This window comes from Pteropus medius, unplaced genomic scaffold (assembly GCF_902729225.1).
Source record: "Pteropus medius unplaced genomic scaffold, Ma_sr-lr_union100, whole genome shotgun sequence".
In the NCBI taxonomy this organism is placed as follows: Eukaryota; Metazoa; Chordata; class Mammalia; order Chiroptera; family Pteropodidae; genus Pteropus; species Pteropus medius.
The window spans coordinates 19,216,916-19,233,421 of record NW_024352784.1 but is presented as its reverse complement, the minus strand read 5'-3'; the positions used below and the strand labels follow the sequence as shown (position 1 = coordinate 19,233,421).

General features: G+C 57.1%; 1 protein-coding gene across 3 annotated transcripts; it reads left to right on the top strand.

Moving 5' to 3' along the window:
- The first annotated feature begins 267 nt into the window (after positions 1–267).
- Positions 268–16,407, top strand: GGT1 (gamma-glutamyltransferase 1). Of its 3 annotated transcripts, XM_039847703.1 has the most exons (13): positions 268–338; positions 6,110–6,270; positions 6,861–6,991; positions 7,145–7,231; positions 9,973–10,165; positions 10,551–10,708; positions 11,767–11,916; positions 12,310–12,446; positions 14,802–14,989; positions 15,213–15,340; positions 15,435–15,547; positions 15,638–15,751; positions 16,096–16,407. In XM_039847703.1, the coding sequence occupies exons 2-13, from the start codon at positions 6,113–6,115 to the stop codon at positions 16,240–16,242; spliced, it is 1,704 nt and encodes a 567-aa protein (XP_039703637.1). In that variant the 5' UTR covers positions 268–338; positions 6,110–6,112; the 3' UTR covers positions 16,243–16,407. The 3 variants fall into 3 exon arrangements, with proteins under 3 accessions (XP_039703637.1, XP_039703635.1, XP_039703636.1); XM_039847701.1 differs by having other exon boundaries at positions 15,435–15,751; XM_039847702.1 differs by having other exon boundaries at positions 11,766–11,913; positions 12,308–12,446; positions 15,435–15,751.
- The last annotated feature ends 99 nt before the right edge of the window (positions 16,408–16,506 follow it).

Here is a 16,506-nt window from a genome sequence, read left to right as displayed (position 1 = left end):
ATTGTAAGTTGTGGGGAGCTCACCTCCTCTCAGGGGACCTGCCTCTGCTTGAAACCCAGCCTTACTTAGCCCCACTGAGGCCCTCAAAGCTCAGGTCTCTCATTCAGGGTTTGGGACCCCACTGGGCTGAGAGAGGCCCACAGCTGTTCCAGGTCACACAGCTGTGGGGACAGGACCAGGAGCCAACTTTCTTCCCACCTGGAAAGGTTCCTGTGCCTTTAAAGCCTTCCTCCGCCCTAGGCCAGCACCGGGAGAGAGGGGAGGAGCTGGGTCACAGCTAGTCCCTGGGGACTCAGTTCTGTGCTGGAGTGCAGCAGGAGGACCAGCCCTGGAGCCAGGTGAGCTGGGATGGAACAGGGTCTGGCTGTACCCCGGTGCTGTGTGATCCCAAAGTGTGGCTTACCCTCTCTCAGCTGCTGGGCATCATAGGTGGGGGAAGCTTGGGTCTGGGGCCTTTGGGGAATGTTTGGAGTCCTAGGTTCTAGTCCCAGCTCTGCCATGTGGTGGCCACACTCTGGGGGTCCCCCTCTTCCTCTCTGGGCATGAGTTTATGTTCCTGAGTGATGGGAGTGGGCTGCCCTTCGGAGTGACAGGGGCAGGGCACATGTGGATGGATATAGTGGAGGGATCACATAGGTGTGCAAAGCCCCATGCTCTTTAACAAGGTCTGGGTTGGGAGCCTCTGTTTCTCGTCTGGTAAGTGAGTTGGAGACTGCCTGTCCAGGCTTTCTGGCTCACTCTGCCACAGGTGTGGGGTAGGTGGAGGAAAGCCAGGTGGAGGGAGCCACCTAACTTCTCTGAAGAAACCATGGCACCTAAGAAGTGGACTCTTGGAATTAAGACAGAAGAGTGCAGCATGGAGAAACTGAGGCCCCAAAGAACCTGGCAGCCTGGGGTGGGGGACTCACTGGGGGGTCAGGTCTGGAGTGGAGCCGGAGCCGTGAGGGGCTAAGACGCTGTGTCCTCGGGCCATGCCCCTCTGGGGCTCTGGCTTGTGGCCTAGTGGAGGTGGAGCAGGGTCAGTTGTGTAAGGGTCATTGCATAGCTCTAGGGGGCACGCGCCACTCTGTGATTATTCAAATTTCAACAGGTTTCTGGAAGATCTTGGTTATCAAGTCTTGGGAGAAAGCCTGTATCTAATTCTCAATCTTATCACCCTAGGGTAGGCAGAGAAGGAGAGAGAGATCCCGATTCTGATAAGTTTCTAGTCCAGGGGTGTGGACGGGGCTCAGGAAGCAGCTGAGAGCTGTGTTCTCATACCCAAGGGAGGTGTCTCCTCACCATGGGCTGGGGCAAGGAGGGTGGGTTCCGGGTTCACCTGTCAGTCCATATGGCTCTTGGGGCTGGCTGACCTTGACCAAGCTGCTTCTACCTAAGCCTCTGTTTCCTGTCTATGAATGGGTTTGGAGTTGTGCCTCATTTTCAACCCTGTGGCTCCGGGCTTGTGATGACAAAGCCATGGGGCTGGATTGGAGGAAGATTAACAGAGAAACTCCAGGCTGGCTGCTCCATCTTCCTCCTTAATACTCTTCTCTGCTGTGTCTTGGGAACCCGCTTTGCTCAGCCTAGATTAAGCCTCGGTGTGTGTGAGTGTGTTGGGAGGAGGTAGTACTAATGGCAGAGTCAGTATCTTGGGGTGGGGAACTCACCACCTTTTGTGTCTAGGACAGGAGACATAGGGTCTAGAGGAGACCTCCAGCCTAGACCCACTCCCCCCAGGTCCCCTCTTTGCTTGTAGGGAGTAGGAGGCTGACTGGGACAGAATGTGACACACTTGACATATCTTTCTGCCCATCATGGCTCTTTTGACTTTTGATGAGCTGCCTTCGCTCCTGTCCCCCCTCTCTGAAACCTGCAGCTGCTGTTAGGTGCAGATGACTGTGCCCCATCACAGGCAGCACTCTGTGCCCAGGGTTTTCCTGTTGGGGTTACCTGTGGGGGCCGGGCCATCCTCTGCCCACTCAGACATTCTTCTCATCTTCCTGCTGCTGCCGATACTGCCATGTCTCACGCCATCCCAGGCAGAGAAAACTGCCGAGTAGGTGCAGGCTAGTGACAGACCCCTCCCAGCTGACTGCCCTGTTATGCAGCCACTCAGGCGGGGCCAGTCTCCTAATGGTCCTGGCTGGAGTCCAGCCTCCAGGGATGGGTCCTGGGCCTTGGTCCTTGGCTCCTTCCCTATCCATCTTCCCAGTCCCTCTGGTCTGTAGCTGCCGTGATGCCCAGGCAGATTGTTCTGTTACAGCATCTCCAGCCTGCTCAAGGGCAGTAGATGACAGAACAAGGTCTGCTCTGGCTGCGTGACTCAGGGCCGGCAGCAATATCTGGTCAACCTCTGTGTCTCCTGTCAGATGGCACAGCCTTACAGGATGGTTGTGAATTAGGTGTTAGACATGGGGGCCGCAGGGGCTTCTGGGCAGCCTAGACACAGCCGGCCAAGGAGCCGGGTGGGAGCCATGACTCAAGGAGCAGCTGATGATTGTCTTTGTCTTTAGCAGATAAAGGGCGTCGGGGAATGGGGAGCAGTGTCCAGAGTCCCCTGGGCTAGACCAGAGCAGCTCCTGACTCAGGACCTCTGTGGTGGGCTGGTCAAGGACATGCAGCAACTTGGGAGCAGGTGCGGGTAGCCAGGCCTGCACTGCTGGGCTCTGTGACTTTGGACCAGCTCTGGCATTCTCTGAGCCCTGTCTTTAAAGACTGTTCAGGCAGTTCTTTGGATGTGAGATGATAATATTTTTGGATAGGTGGCGGAATCGGTCCTGACCCGAGGCCCCAGGCCATGTTCCTGAGAGGCTCCCTTCGATTCTGAGGGATGTGGGTTGTCATGAGGCCTCCCAGGTCTGGGTTCTGGTCTGGGACTGGTGGCACCCCTGCTTCACTGCCGCAGGAACCATCTCTGGGGCGCTGTATCTAGCCCTGAAGTTCAGACTCTGAACAGGGACAGGGTTCGCCAGTGGGGGATCCAGCCTGGGGCTCCCTGGAGGGGCTCAGAGTGGGCTCCACCCTTTGGAGGGAACTGAGTCTTAGAGAGGGGGAACCCCTGCCTCTGTCACCACACTTCTCCTTCCCTGTTGGGGGGTCACACTGTCGCTTGGTGACAGGCCGAGTCACTGCACCTTCTTGTTGCCCATATGTCCAACCATTCTCCCTGCTTGGTTGGACCTTCCTTGGAGGACCTCCTGCTCTCCACCCTACTCAAATGCCTTCAACTTCCCCCCGGGGATGCTGGGTGCCTCCTCTGGGACTAGGTGAGCACGTGAGTTCTCCTGTCCCTCCTGCCTCTGTTCCTCCCTGGAGGTGCCAATCCCCAGATCTCAGTCCGAGTTCAGAGGCCCCCTGAGGAGCTCTGTAGGGGCCGCAGGCGTGGCTCTGGCTCCTGAGGTCCCTTAGACCTCCCAGCATTCCCTGGGACTGGGGAGGCCGGTGGTGCTGTGGCTGAGACTTTCCCAGGCAGACAAATCTGCCTTCTCCTCCCCTGCTGTGCCCCAGCCCAGAGCTGTCTTCTGAGGAACGGGCTTTCCTGGGGCTTTCCTGGACCCCTGATGCCTCTGGGCCTCAGGTAAGTGCACCAGAGTAACGAGGAGTTGGGCTGTGGTTCGAGGCCAGGCACTGTGCCCTATCCGTTCTCTGGCCTCAGTTTCCCCTCCTGATACTGATTTGGGTGGGAGCCAGGCCTCTGGGCTTGGACACTGTTCACTGTTTTCTTAGAGAAAAACATGAGGTGGGGGAGTGGGAAACGGAAGGCCAGTCCCCCAGCGGGGTGTCTTCCGCAAGGCTAGATGTATCCGCCTGTCGGGGGCTGAGCCAGGCCTCCTTTGCTGCCCTGTTTAAGGAGGAGAGGATGGGCATCAGTGCTGCCTGCATCCTCCCCACACGCCCTGGCAATCCGAGCCTCATTGGGTGCCCCCTGTCCCTTGGGGAGCCCACTTAGGCCCTTGGGTGGGTGGATGGAAAGACAAATGGATGGACAGGGGAGGCTGAAGTGTGGACCTTAGGAAGCCATGGCTAGCTCACCCCAGGGACCTGAGGGGAGAGAGAAGGGCCCTGAGGATGCCCCCAAGCCCAGAAGAAATGAGGCCAAAACCCCCTAGGTGCCCAACATGGCCGGCCCCAGTTGACGGGACTGGGAGTCTTCCTTGGTGGCTGGAGCTGTGCCTGTGCCAGAAAAGAAGGGCACTGTCCCCTGTCCGGCCCAGCCCTGCTCCACTGAATGTGATGGGAAAGTTCTGTGTCTGGAACCCACTCAGCAGGCGGGCCAGCTCTTAAGCTTCCGCAGACCTCCCAGCACAGCTGTCTCCAACAGCGGCCCTTAACTTTGACTGGCCTCCTTGCCAGGGTCCAAGGTATGCTCCGAGGGCTGTCAGGCCTGGCAGAGATGGTGGGCAGAAGGCATGGACTGCCCCCAGGGGCACTGGCAAGGGGCGGGGCCTGGTCAACACTTTGGAGAGAGCCCTCTGGCTGCTTTTCAGAAGACTGAAGAGTAGGGAGGGAGCTTTGTGGAGTCCAGCCAGAAATGGTGGGGCCTGGATTCGGTCAAGGTGAGGAGGAAGGGCTGACTCGAATCCTCCTGGGGACGTGGGGTGGTAGTTTGCTGTGTGACAGCCCCCTGAGCTGGGGAGGGGAAAGTTCTTTCATGCTGACAGTGGGGCGGGGCTCCATTCTTAGACCGTCCCTGGGACGCCACCTCTTGCCCTGGCATTCCTCTGAATAAGGACAAGGTGAGCTTGGGGCTTGCCTAGACGCCCACCCTTTGGAGGGAACTGAGTCTGGGAGAAAGAGACCCCTGCTTCTGTCACCACACCTCTCTTTCCCTGTTGGGGTCACACCTATCTCCTGCTTCCACTGCCAGGAGTCCCCAAGCCAGGACTTAAGCCAGCCCTTCCTCTCTGGACAGCCTGGAAGGCAGTTACCAGGAAAATAAGCGAGCAAGAGGCTCACCAGCTTCCCGCTGCCACAGGCAGGCCCCCAGAGTGCACCCAGAATAGCCCAGTGTAACCAACATTTACCTAGCATTTCATATTTTCCAACCCACTTCATCTTCCACTTAAACATTCCCAAGTGGGGTGCCTATGGCATTCCCGAAGGACAGATGGTCAGTGACTTGTCCAAGGCCCCACAGCGGGTGAGGGGCGAGTCCAGGCTCCTATGGGGCAGGCTGGCTCTGGGGCCCACTGTCCCTGTCCCCTCAGCTCAGCTTCACTACCTCCACGTGCTCCCCACCAAGCCCTGGCCTTGTGCAGGAATGCCCTTGCCGCTCCCTGCCCTGCTCTGTGCAAACCCTCTCTCGGCTCTGCCTGGGAGAATTCGTGACAACATGTGAGCAGCTGACGGGCTCCTCTTTGACTCTAGAGCTCGTCTGGAGGCAGAGAAACCTCACAGAGCTCCTTGGGAAGGGCTGGGCCTGCTTCAGGTACGCCCTCTCCAAGGGCATGAGGAGGCTGCGGTCGGGGTGTCACTCGAGCGGATTCTGAGGTCATAGGCTTCTGCAGTGAATGAGAGAGATCCCAGTTATTTTGCCAGCTATTTTAGCCAAACTCTCCCCGCTTCTGTGGCCACCTCCCCAGGCAAGGATCAAGGCTCCCATCCCCTGAGGAAAGTAGGCCCTTACCCTGTAGCATCTGATCTGATGATTTCAGGAGGAGACCGTGGGTGCCCCCTTTGAGGGCATGACAGAAGCTGAACCCCACACTGTGGCAGGCCACTCTGGGGGACCCATGGACATTGCTGGGCTCTGGGTTGAGGTAGGCGACACAGAAGGGACAGGCCAGACTTGTCCCTCCTAGGGTAACCTATTGGCAGTGGAGACCTCGGTCACTGGGAGGAGGCAGACAAAGCCCTGCAGAGGCAGAGGCATGTGAAATATGGGGGCTCCCAGGCGGGGTCACTGTTGGAGATGGGGTCCCTAGGAAAATCAGGGAGGATTTCGGAAGGCAGAGATGGAGTCAGGAGCTTCTTCTGGCAGAGAAAGTGACCTGACCCCCATGTGTTTAGGGCGACAGGAAGGAGACACAGCAGATTTCTACGGCTTGACTTTGGGCTGTGTGCGCCCTGTGATGGGCTGGTACAGTGCCCTGACCCTGCTCCCCCCACCCCCACCCCGTGCCCACAGATCATGAAGAGGCGGTTCGTGTTGCTGGGCCTGGTGGCTGTGGTCCTGGTGCTCATCATTGGCCTCTGCCTCGGGCTGTCCTTCACCTCCAGGCTGCCCAATCACGTGTACTCTAGGGCAGCTGTGGCCGCGGATGCCAAGCAGTGCTCGGAGATCGGGAGGTGAGTGGGGCGGGGTGTGGGGACACAAGCCCTGGAGGACAACTGCTGTAAGCGGACCTGGCCGAGACCCTCGCCCCTCTGAGATTCAGTTTCTCCACCTATAAACAGGTTGCCTAGAGAAGGGGCATCCTTTTCGTGGACCTTCTCAGCAGCAGCCTCTAGTCAGGAAAGAAGGGGACACTGACCCCAAAAGCAGGGTGCAGGTCTCCCAGTGTCCAGCTGGGCTCTTTTCTCAGTTCTAAAGGTGTCTGTCTCTTTGTGTAAACTCTGCTCTTTGATACTATTTTCGACTCTTATCTCACATTATACACAAAGATCAATTCTCACTTAAAGATTGAAACAGGGAAAAATGTTATTAATAAAAAGCAACGATTTTTTTTTTCAGTTATACAAGGTATATACATCTGTTGACTTGAAAAAGAAAAAATATATGTAAGCCCATCCGTTTTAGAGTGACATGCGAAAAACAAAAACTCCTATAAATTTCGCTTCTGTCAGGGCAGCCAGGTGGGGCGCGGTGGGCAGCCGGGTGGGGCGCGGTGGAGTGGGGGCGTCCGCAGGTTCTCATTGGCTCTACGTGGTGTGGGCAGGGATGCGCTGCAGGACGGCGGCTCGGCTGTGGACGCCGCCATCGCGGCCCTGCTCTGCATGGGGCTCATGAACGCCCACAGCATGGGCATCGGGGGCGGCGTGTTCCTCACCATCTACAATAGCACCACACGTGAGTGCCCACGGGGATGGGGGGTAAATGACAGGGTGCTGCCTCAGGCGGGACTTGGGCTGGGGCAAGCATAGCTGGGTAGCCCCTGGGCTCACACAACACAGGGTGAGAGGTTGGTGTTGGTCCGGACTGCCCAACTGCTTCTCCTTCCAGGAAAAGTGGAGATCATCAACGCCCGAGAGGTAGCCCCTGCGTCGGCCTCCACCAACATGTTCAACAGCTCAGAGCAGTCGCAGGAAGGTGAGGGGCAGTCTCAGAGTGTGGGACGGGAAGTCTCAGCGTAGCCCTATCTGAGGTCAGGGATGGCTCTGGCCCACCCCTCCTCTCCCTTCCCAGCCCCATAACAGCTCCATAATGAATGGTCAAGACCATCATCACCGAGGGTAAAGGGACAGAGCTTCTGTTATTTTTGCTCAGGCCCCTCTGTGCTAGTACACGGAGAGAATAATTATTATTAGAACAGCTTGCCAAACCAGGGGACAGTACAGCCAGCACTCTGCTCAGCCATTTTCACTGACAAGACCCTTGAATTTTCCCTGTACATTTAGTAGGGGGAGTGCTGTGTTGGTTCCCATTTTATAGGCAGAGATGCTGAGACCCAAAGAGGTCATGCGAACTGGCCGAGGTCACGCAGCTCTGTGGCGGCGAAGCATGCTGTCTAAACCCTGCCCTGTTAACAGACATCCAAATTATTCATTCATTCATTCATTCATTCATTTGTGGAGATGAGTATGGCGTGGAATCTCTCTTTTCTAATCTGATCATAAGCCAAGAGGAGGCTCTCCAACTCTGCATGCAGCTGAGGAGAAGGCAGTGGCCACCAGGGGGCGCTGCTCCGGACACCTCCCCGCCCCGCCCCCCACGACACACCCCGCAAACAGATCGCAGGAAAAAAGGTTGAAGAGAAGGAGGTGCAGGGCACCCAGGGCCACAGCAGGTCTGATCCCCTCCTCTGCCTCGGAAGTTGGGGCCCTTTGAGTAGCCCCTTTGACATCTTCAACATTCACAATCTTTGAATTTTTACCCAGTGGGAAACTTAAAATGTGTAGAAATGAAATCAGAGTGTGAGATTGCTGGAATCTCATAGCCCTAGCACCTTCTGGATGCTTGGAATTCATTTATTAACTAGGACTTACTGGGTACCTCCTAGAGTGTCAGGGGCTTTCTCCCCAAGCCAGGGTCCGAAACAAAGGCAATAGACATTCCAGGTGAGGAGAGGCTGAGCAGACTGCAGGTGTGCCACGTGCTGCCGGGAAAACAGAGGCAGGAAGAGCCAGAGGATGCTCAGCTTCCCCAAGGGTGACCTACCTGGTCAGGGAGGAGGCATCTCAGCAAAGATCCAGAGGCTGGGGTGGAGTATCTGGAGGGAGGAGGAGGACATGCGGTCAGATGGAACGGCTCGGGTCATGTTGGACCTCCTGGATCAGTGTGAAGACTGTGACTCTTATTGAGGGTGGTAGAGGTGTTCCCTGGAGTGTTTAAGTGTGATGCGGTAGGGGTGGCTCTGGCCTAAGTCTGACAGAACAGAGAGCAAGCTGCCTGCCTGGCCGGTGATGGATCAGGAGGTCTTGGCAATAATCAGGGAGATGAGGGTGGTGGTTGGTAGCTGGTGCCAAACACACATGGAAGGTGGAGCTTATGGATTTGCTGACGTGTTGGGTGTGTTGGGTTGGGTGTGACATGTTCATGACCCCAGTCTGCACCTGGCCCTGACAGGCTGTGTGGCAGAGAGGGATGGGTGACAGTCAGGATTTGGGTTTTGGGTGTGTTAAGTTTGAGATGCTTTCTCTGAATGGACACGTATATCTTCGGATCTGGCCATCAGGGAGCAGGCCAGGCCGGAGAGTAGATTTGGGGGTTGTCAGAATGTAAATGGAACCCGAAGCCCTGATCTGGGGGAGTTCAGCAAGAGAGGGAGTGTAGACAGAGGAGAGAGCGGGGAGATGTGAGGAGAGCCAGGCGGGTGTGACACAGAAGTAATTCAAGAGGGAGGACAGAGTAAGGGGCCAGGTAAGACGAGGCTGGGTGGGGCTCTGATCTGGCAGCATGGAGTCACTGGTGACCTCAGGGAGCAGGGTGGTGTGAGAGTCTGGTTGGCCTGAGGTCATGGCAGCATTTATTTCAGGTGGGAGAAACTGTGTGCTGAGTGTCATACCTGAGATATGCAGATGTCTTAACAGCCTGGCCCTTGAAACCTCCTGCCCAATTTCAGGGTGGGAGAGGCAACTCTAGAGCTATGGCTTCCAATCCTGGGAGTAGCCAAAATGACCCCTTCATCTCAGGGGTGAAAGCAGGAAGGTGCCTGGGCGTGCGGGCCGAATCTCTCTGTCAGTGTCCGTCTAAGGACACTGTGGGCAGTGGAGCCGGGGTGGGGGATCAGTAGAAGCATGGGCTCCTCAAAGCTCAGAACTGGAAGATAAAACTCTTCATGTTCGGATGGGGAAACTGAGGCCCGGAGAGGGAACCAAGTAGGGATTTGGGCGCAGGTCCCAGTTGGGACAACAGAAGAGAGACCCTTGCCTTGGGACTGGCCTGGGCTTACATTGGGAACTCTGGCAGGTTCTGGCACGGGGGACCCTTGAGTCTCCTAGAATGAGAAGTCTTTTGGCCTGGGAGGCTCCGAATGAGAGGTGGTATGGATCTGGCTTCCCTACAGCCTCATTTTGCACCTGTGAGCCTGGCACAGGATTTCAGATACGGTGGCACCTGTGGAAATGAGATCTACACACGCAAGTTAATAAAAAACTATGCATGTGTGAAAAAAAAAAACAAACCTAGCATGTGCGATACTCTCTTACCCTGCTGCTACACATCCCTAGCCGATCTGCACTCTTCGCTGCTGAGTCCAGATCTGACCTCAACAATCCATTTGCTTCCTGAGCATCACTGGTCCTGTCTGCGGATTGCACCTGGGATGCTGCCTGAGAGAGGCCCTGATGTCTCCGTCTGGAGCCACTGACTGTGTCTCTCTCCCTCCACAGGGGGGCTGTCGGTGGCCGTTCCTGGTGAGATCCGTGGCTATGAGCTGGCACATCAGCGGCACGGGCGGCTGCCGTGGGCGCGCCTTTTCCAGCCCAGCATCCAGCTAGCCCGCCAGGGTTTCCCTGTGGGAAAGGGCTTGGCGGCAGCCCTGAAGAGAAGCCAGGCTGTCGTTGAGCGGCATCCTTCCCTGTGGTATGTCTGTGGGCACTGGCCTGCTCTGGGGCACAGTCAGGGCAGGCACGTCCCCAGTCGCTGCGGGCCCCGACTGGCTGATGGAGTACTTTCAGGAACCTGTGCCTAGACGGCTGGTATCCAGAAGTCAAAATCCCTCCCCACCAAGTGTGGGGACACATTCTGAGCCTGGTGCCTGGGGTTCTGGCCTGTGTGCCCTGAGCCACAAGGGACTCTAGGAGGCCTTGGCTGGACACTGGAGGATGAACTCCGAGTGACAGGGCCACCTACCTGTGGACAGGCTCTGACTGTCCTTTGTTCTTGTCTCTCTGTGTTGGGTGGATGTGGGGGTTGTCTGGCCAAGTCCATGACACCTGCCTGTCTCACGGGTGCCTCTCTGCCCCAGTGAGGTGTTCTGCCGGGATGGGAAGGTGCTGCGGGAGGGGGACAGAGTGACCATGCCACGGCTGGCTGACACGTACGAGACTCTGGCCTTCGAGGGTGCCCGGGCTTTCTATAACGGGAGCCTCACAGCTCAGATCGTCAAGGATATCCAGGCGACTGGTGAGTGTGCAAACTCAGGGACCTGGGGCGAAGAACTCTACAAGGGGAATTCTGAGCTGGGGTCCAGAGTTCTGGGGTCCTCGGATCCTGCCTGGGCTAGGCACTGGGCCCTCAGGGAGCACCTGGCCAGAGAGAGTCACAAATGTGTTTGCAGTCAGCGACAGGCCATGGATCTATAGTTTCTGGTTAAGTTAAAGCTGAGAAAAAGGGTGCAGTTCAAGAGAGAAAACCCCCCAGGGGTAAACATAGGTGTGGGCAGGAGCCAAGGTTGAGGAAGCACTGAAGTAAAGACCTGGGAGGACTTCCTGGAGGAGACAGTGCCTGAGTTGCAGATGAAGTTGCACTTTATATACGGGCAGAGAGAGGAAGGGTATTCCTGACAGAGGGAACTGACTAAAGCATGCAGAGGGGGAATTTAATTCTCTGGAGGGCCACAGGGGACATGGATGGGCTTGGTGAAAGAGACATTGGAGGGGCTGCTTGCAGGGTCCTATGGTTAGAACCTTGTGGAGCAGGTTCTGACGGAGCCTGATGCTGCCTCTCCCTCCCTGAGCTGTGGCCTTCTTCATGTTTTTTTGTCGGGATGTCACCAGAGGAGGGTGACTGGCATGTTGACATTTATGATGCCAGAAATTAGCTTGTAAATACTTGTCTGTCTGGGGCCTTGGAGAATTAAGAACCTCCATCCAGCCACTCATTAGTCACAGGAGGACTGGGCTGAGCAGGGGTGAAATGGGAGCAGATATTTTCTATTTAGAGAAGACCCTCTGGCTGCCAAGAGGAGAGCTGGCCACCTGGGAGGCTAGTGGGCAAGCAGATCGGGGGCAGCCGGCCTGGGCTTGGCTGTGGGGAGGTGGCACTGTCGGGGAGAACAGAGGGTGTGGGGAATGGGCCAGTGTGGAGGTGGAGGGGACGTGCCCTCCAGGGTGGGCAGGGTCACCCTTTAATGGTGTGGCCTCATCATCCCCAAATGGCAGGCCTGCCCCCCAATAGTCCAGCCCCATCCCCATGTCTCATCCTGCCCCCCTACCCCTCACTGAGGTCCTGACTCGTTTCAGGGGGCATTGTGACAGCCAGGGACCTGAACAACTACCGCGCCGAGCTGATCGAACACCCGCTGAACATCAGCTTTGGGGATGCCCGGCTCTATGCGCCCAGTGCCCCCCTCAGTGGGCCTGTGCTGGCCCTCATCCTCAACATCCTCAAAGGTGAGCCACGCACCATGGCCCTGCAGGGGGCAGTGCTGAGTGGTCAGGCTCTGACGGGTGACTGACTGGAGCCGAGGGAGTGTTTGGGGAAGCGAGGTGGGGATCAGTGTCCTAGGGGTGGGGCTCAGGGGCAACAAAGTCTGGCTTGCCCCAGGCACCAAATGCCAGAAGTTCATCTGTGCGCTCTGGCTGGATGAAGAAGCCTCGGGCCCTGGGGGTCCCTTTCCCTCTGAAATAGCGACAGCTGCTGGTTATTAAATGTTCCCCTTCTTAAGGTGGGCCATTTGGTTCAGGGAGGTGTGAGTCAGCCCTGGGCACCCAGCTGTCTCGGCTGAGCTGGCATGTCCTGCGGGCCCTGGGGTTGCCGACGGATACCTAGCTCTGCCCTGCCAGGGTACAACTTCTCCAGAGCAAGCGTGGAGACACCTGAGCAGAAGGGCCTGACTTACCACCGTATCGTGGAGGCATTCCGGTTTGCCTACGCCAAGAGGACCCTGCTTGGGGACCCCAAGTTTGTCGATATGACTGAGGTAAGGAACTGGGGCTGGCTCAAGATGGGCAAGGGGCCTGCCGTGGAGGTGTCAGGAGGGTTCCCCGAGACCCTCTATGGATTAATAAAGCCTCCTGCCTGCTTTATGTATCCATGCCCACCGACTTTGGTGGCGGGCCTGCTATGTGCTGGGATGGACTGGTGACTCCAAGTCTGGGGTTCATGGAGCTTACAGTGTAACAGACTTGACAATGAGTAATTAGTCCCCCACTTCCCCTCACCACACTCCTACCTCAGGGCCTTTGCATGTGCTGTGCTCTCAGCCTAGAAAGTTCTGGTCAGTGCCGAGGTGAGGAATGCATGGGGGCATCGCAGCCCTCAGGGTTAATGAGAAGGATGGGTGAAGGGGAGGGGACCAGCATTCTAGGTGGCTAGAGGTCTTGGCCACCAGCTTCCTGGTCACACCCGGGAGCTGCCCAGGTGCTGCACTGCCCGACCCACTCACCAACGGCTGCCCTTGCTCCAGGCTGGGCCTCCACTGTGACCCCCGTCACGTCCCTCTTTACCTACTTGTATCCTCGCATTCTAGAATAGACCTGCAGACCCCTCACCCTGGCCTGGCCTTCCTGGGCGGGGCTTCCCCTCTGGTCTCTCAGGTCTTTTCTCTTTTCCAGTGACCATTTTGCACCCCCATTACCCACCGCAGCCAATGAACTGGCATCCTGTATTCCTGAGGTGACAGAAGCCACTGCATTGGGCCCCCCTCTGCCCTCCCTTCTGGCTAAGGCTCATCCTTCCTACAACACTGCTCTGCCTGTTGTATTACCGTTCCTCCTTTCTGGTGGATCGTTCCTGAGAGAAGCGAGCTGTTGTTCCCAAACCCTCCCTCTGCTGCCCTCAGCGACATCCGTCTCCTCTGTCCTCTCTGGAGCCCTCTCCCATTGGCTTCTGCCATCAATATTTGTGTTTTTCTCTGAGTCAGTGGACAGAAAGTTACAGATATCACACTTCCCGGTTGTATTTCTTGAGTGAAAACTTCCACACACTGACATCGAGGCACATGACCTATTAGAGCCCGTGTTGAGATTTCCCTGAGGATCCCATGAGTTTAGGCCCAGGGCCCCTGGGGCTCACGCTGGCAGTTGATGCTCTGTCTCTCTAGTCTCCTTCCCTACAACGGCCGGATGTTGTCTTGCTGATTGTTAAAGCCCAGGGCAGTTGTTTTGCAGAATCTTCCACATCCTGGATTTGACTTTGTTTCCTCTGGAGTCAATTCAGGCTGAATGTTTTCCCCTTGGATTGGTCAGTTAGTCCGAAGGATGTTACTGGAAGCTTCTGGAGGCATTTCCTCTGCTAGGCGCCCAGGGGCCATCCTCGCCCGCCCCTCCTTCCTTTCCTCCTCTCTTCTCTGTGCCTGTCCATCCTCTCTGTCTGCCCACCCAGGCTCATGGCCTAAAACAGCCATCTCCCCATTCATTCCTCAACCCGATCTTGCCCATGAAACTCGACACCCAGGTTCACCACCCACCTGAGACAGTGTCCAGTGAGCATCTGTCTAAAATCAAGCTCCTACTGTCTCTGAAACTGTCTCTTCCACAGTACTCACCTCCCCAGGTAAGGGCCACTCTGGACTGCAGACTTCCGGGCCGTTCGCAGTTCTTTCTCTCACCTGGGTGAGCCACCTCCTCTCTCCAGCTCATGTCATAGCCTCCCTATTGGATTTTCCCCTTTTCCTCAACATGGCCTCCAGAGGGATCCTCTGCAAACACCCATGGCGTGCTCACGCCTCTGCCACAAATCCAGGCGGCTCAGAGCAAAAGCTGAAGTCTTAATGGGGTTTATGGGATCGGCCCCTGGGATGCCGACATCTTCAACCTCCTGTCTCCCTAACTCAACTCACTGTCTGCCTGTTGCTCACAAGTGTCCTTCAGGGCCTTGTAGTTGCCATCCAGGCCTCATTCAGGGCTCTTTTCAGATGTCACTTCCTCTTAGAAGCCCTCCTTGACCACTCTGCCCCTACCCTGTCCCTCTCCACCACCCTTACTTGTTCTTTCCTGCACGTCCCCGCTTGCCTTTGTCTTCCCTGCCATGATCGTGGGGACCTGCATGTCTGTTCCTGCATTGCTGATCCCCCAATGCCAGGCATGCAGCACAAGCTCCATGACTGAATGAATGCTGAGAGTGTGGGGGTTTGGAGAATGGACAGACAGACATTCAGAGTTGCTGGACTGCAACAGAGACAGAAGCTGGAGAGAGGGAGTCAGACAGGCCACCTGACGTTTAGGGTGCAGGAGGCTTGTGGTCAGACCCATGGTCGGGGCTTCTCGAGAGCTGCTTGCACAAGCCCGTGCCCCCTACCCGTCACCTCCTCAGGCCAGCTCTGGGGTCTCGGCAGGTGGTTCGAAACATGAGCTCCGAGTTCTTTGCTGCCCAACTCCGGGCCCGGATCTCCGACGACACCACTCATCCGGTTTCCTACTATGAGCCTGAGTTCTACACACAGGACGACGGGGGCACCGCCCACTTGTCTGTGGTTGCAGAGGATGGCAGCGCTGTGTCGGCCACCAGTACCATCAACCTCTAGTAGGGGCTGTTGGGTGGCCTGGGTGGGCCAGGGCTGCCCCCATGTCCCAGAAGCGGGGCTCCATCAGTCCCTCTCATAATGGGAAATCGAGGCTCCACCTTAGTAGAGCATTTGCACTGGACCTCACAGGGTATAAGCTGGAGATTTGGTGGTTGGGTGGGGACCTGGTGGGGCCAGGCAAGGTTGGGCAGGGCACAGCTGTCTGATCCAGCTGGTCTGTAGCTTTGGTTCCAAGGTGCTATCACCGGTCAGCGGGATCCTGTTCAACGATGAGATGGATGACTTCAGTTCCCCTAACATCATCAACGAGTTTGGGGTGCCCCCCTCACCGGCCAACTTTATCATTCCAGGTGTGGGGTGGAGGGCTTGCGTGGGGAGGGAGCTGGTGTCCCAAGCACAGGCAGCTGACCAGCATCTCTGTCCCCTATTGCCCACCGACCTCAGGGAAGCAGCCAGTCTCATCCATGTGCCCGGCTATCATTGTGGACAGCGACGGCCAGGTCCGCATGGTGGTGGGTGCCTCTGGGGGCACACAGATCACCACAGCCACTGCGTTGGTATGTGCCACCCACCTGTCCCCCCAGCCCCTGCCTCTGGGCCATGCTGACCCCATCTACCCCACTTCCCCCCCCACCCCCCCGCCGCAGGCCATCATCCACAGCCTGTGGTTCGGCTACGATGTGAAGAAGGCAGTAGAAGAGCCTCGGCTACACGACCAGCTTCTGCCCAACATCACAGTGGTGGAGGGAGACATTGACCAGGTGTGCAGGAGGTGGGGAAACTGAGTCACGGGGGGGACCCACTGGGCATCCTGGGATTGAGGTCTGGATCTCCTGAGTCATGGAGTAGATGATGGCTGGTGGCCTCTGCCTGGAGCAGGTGATCCTCACACCCACTTCCTGGGCCATCTTGAGCCCCTTTGCAGTGAGGGCCAGGCCACCTGCTTCAATGAGACCCAACAGGCCCAGCTGCCCCCAACTTACACTTCCTGGCCACTCGGCTAGAAATGGCATCATCCGGGTCTCTGAAGCCTGTGACCACACAGGTGTGGTTCAGAGGGCGTCTTGGGTCCCCCTGAGGCCTCCCTCTCCCCTTCCACCCTCAGGCGGTGACTACGGCCCTGGAGACCCGGCACCACCAAACCCAGGTTACATCCACCTTCATCGCTGTAGTGCAGGCCATTGTCCGCACGGCCAGTGGCTGGGCGGCCGCCTCGGACTCCAGGAAAGGCGGGGAGCCTGCTGGTTACTGAGTGTTCAGGGCGGATGAGGCTGACGGGCAACCCAGGGATGCGATGCCCGTCAGGACTTTGAGGATTGTGCTTCGTTCCCTTTTGAGCGTCAAAGCAGTACAATAAATGGGAGCCACAGCACCAGGCTCTGGGCAGTCTTGAGGGGCTGGCTCCCAACTCCCTGGGCCTTAGCATCCTGTGTGAAATGGAGCCACCAGGAGGAAAGATGGACAGCCTGGCGGGTGGGAGGGGCGCGTAGGGCAAGCCCATGTCAAACATTTCTTC

Excerpts from the sequence above, each read along its gene's own strand:
- GGT1 (XM_039847701.1), top strand. The coding sequence starts at position 6,113 with ATGAAGAGGCGGTTCGTGTTGCTGGGCCTGGTGGCTGTGGTCCTGGTG. Across the intron at positions 10,709-11,766 it reads CAAGGATATCCAGGCGACTG|GGGGCATTGTGACAGCCAGG; the intron begins GTGAGTGTGCAA and ends GACTCGTTTCAG. Across the intron at positions 12,447-14,801 it reads AGTTTGTCGATATGACTGAG|GTGGTTCGAAACATGAGCTC; the intron begins GTAAGGAACTGG and ends GGGTCTCGGCAG.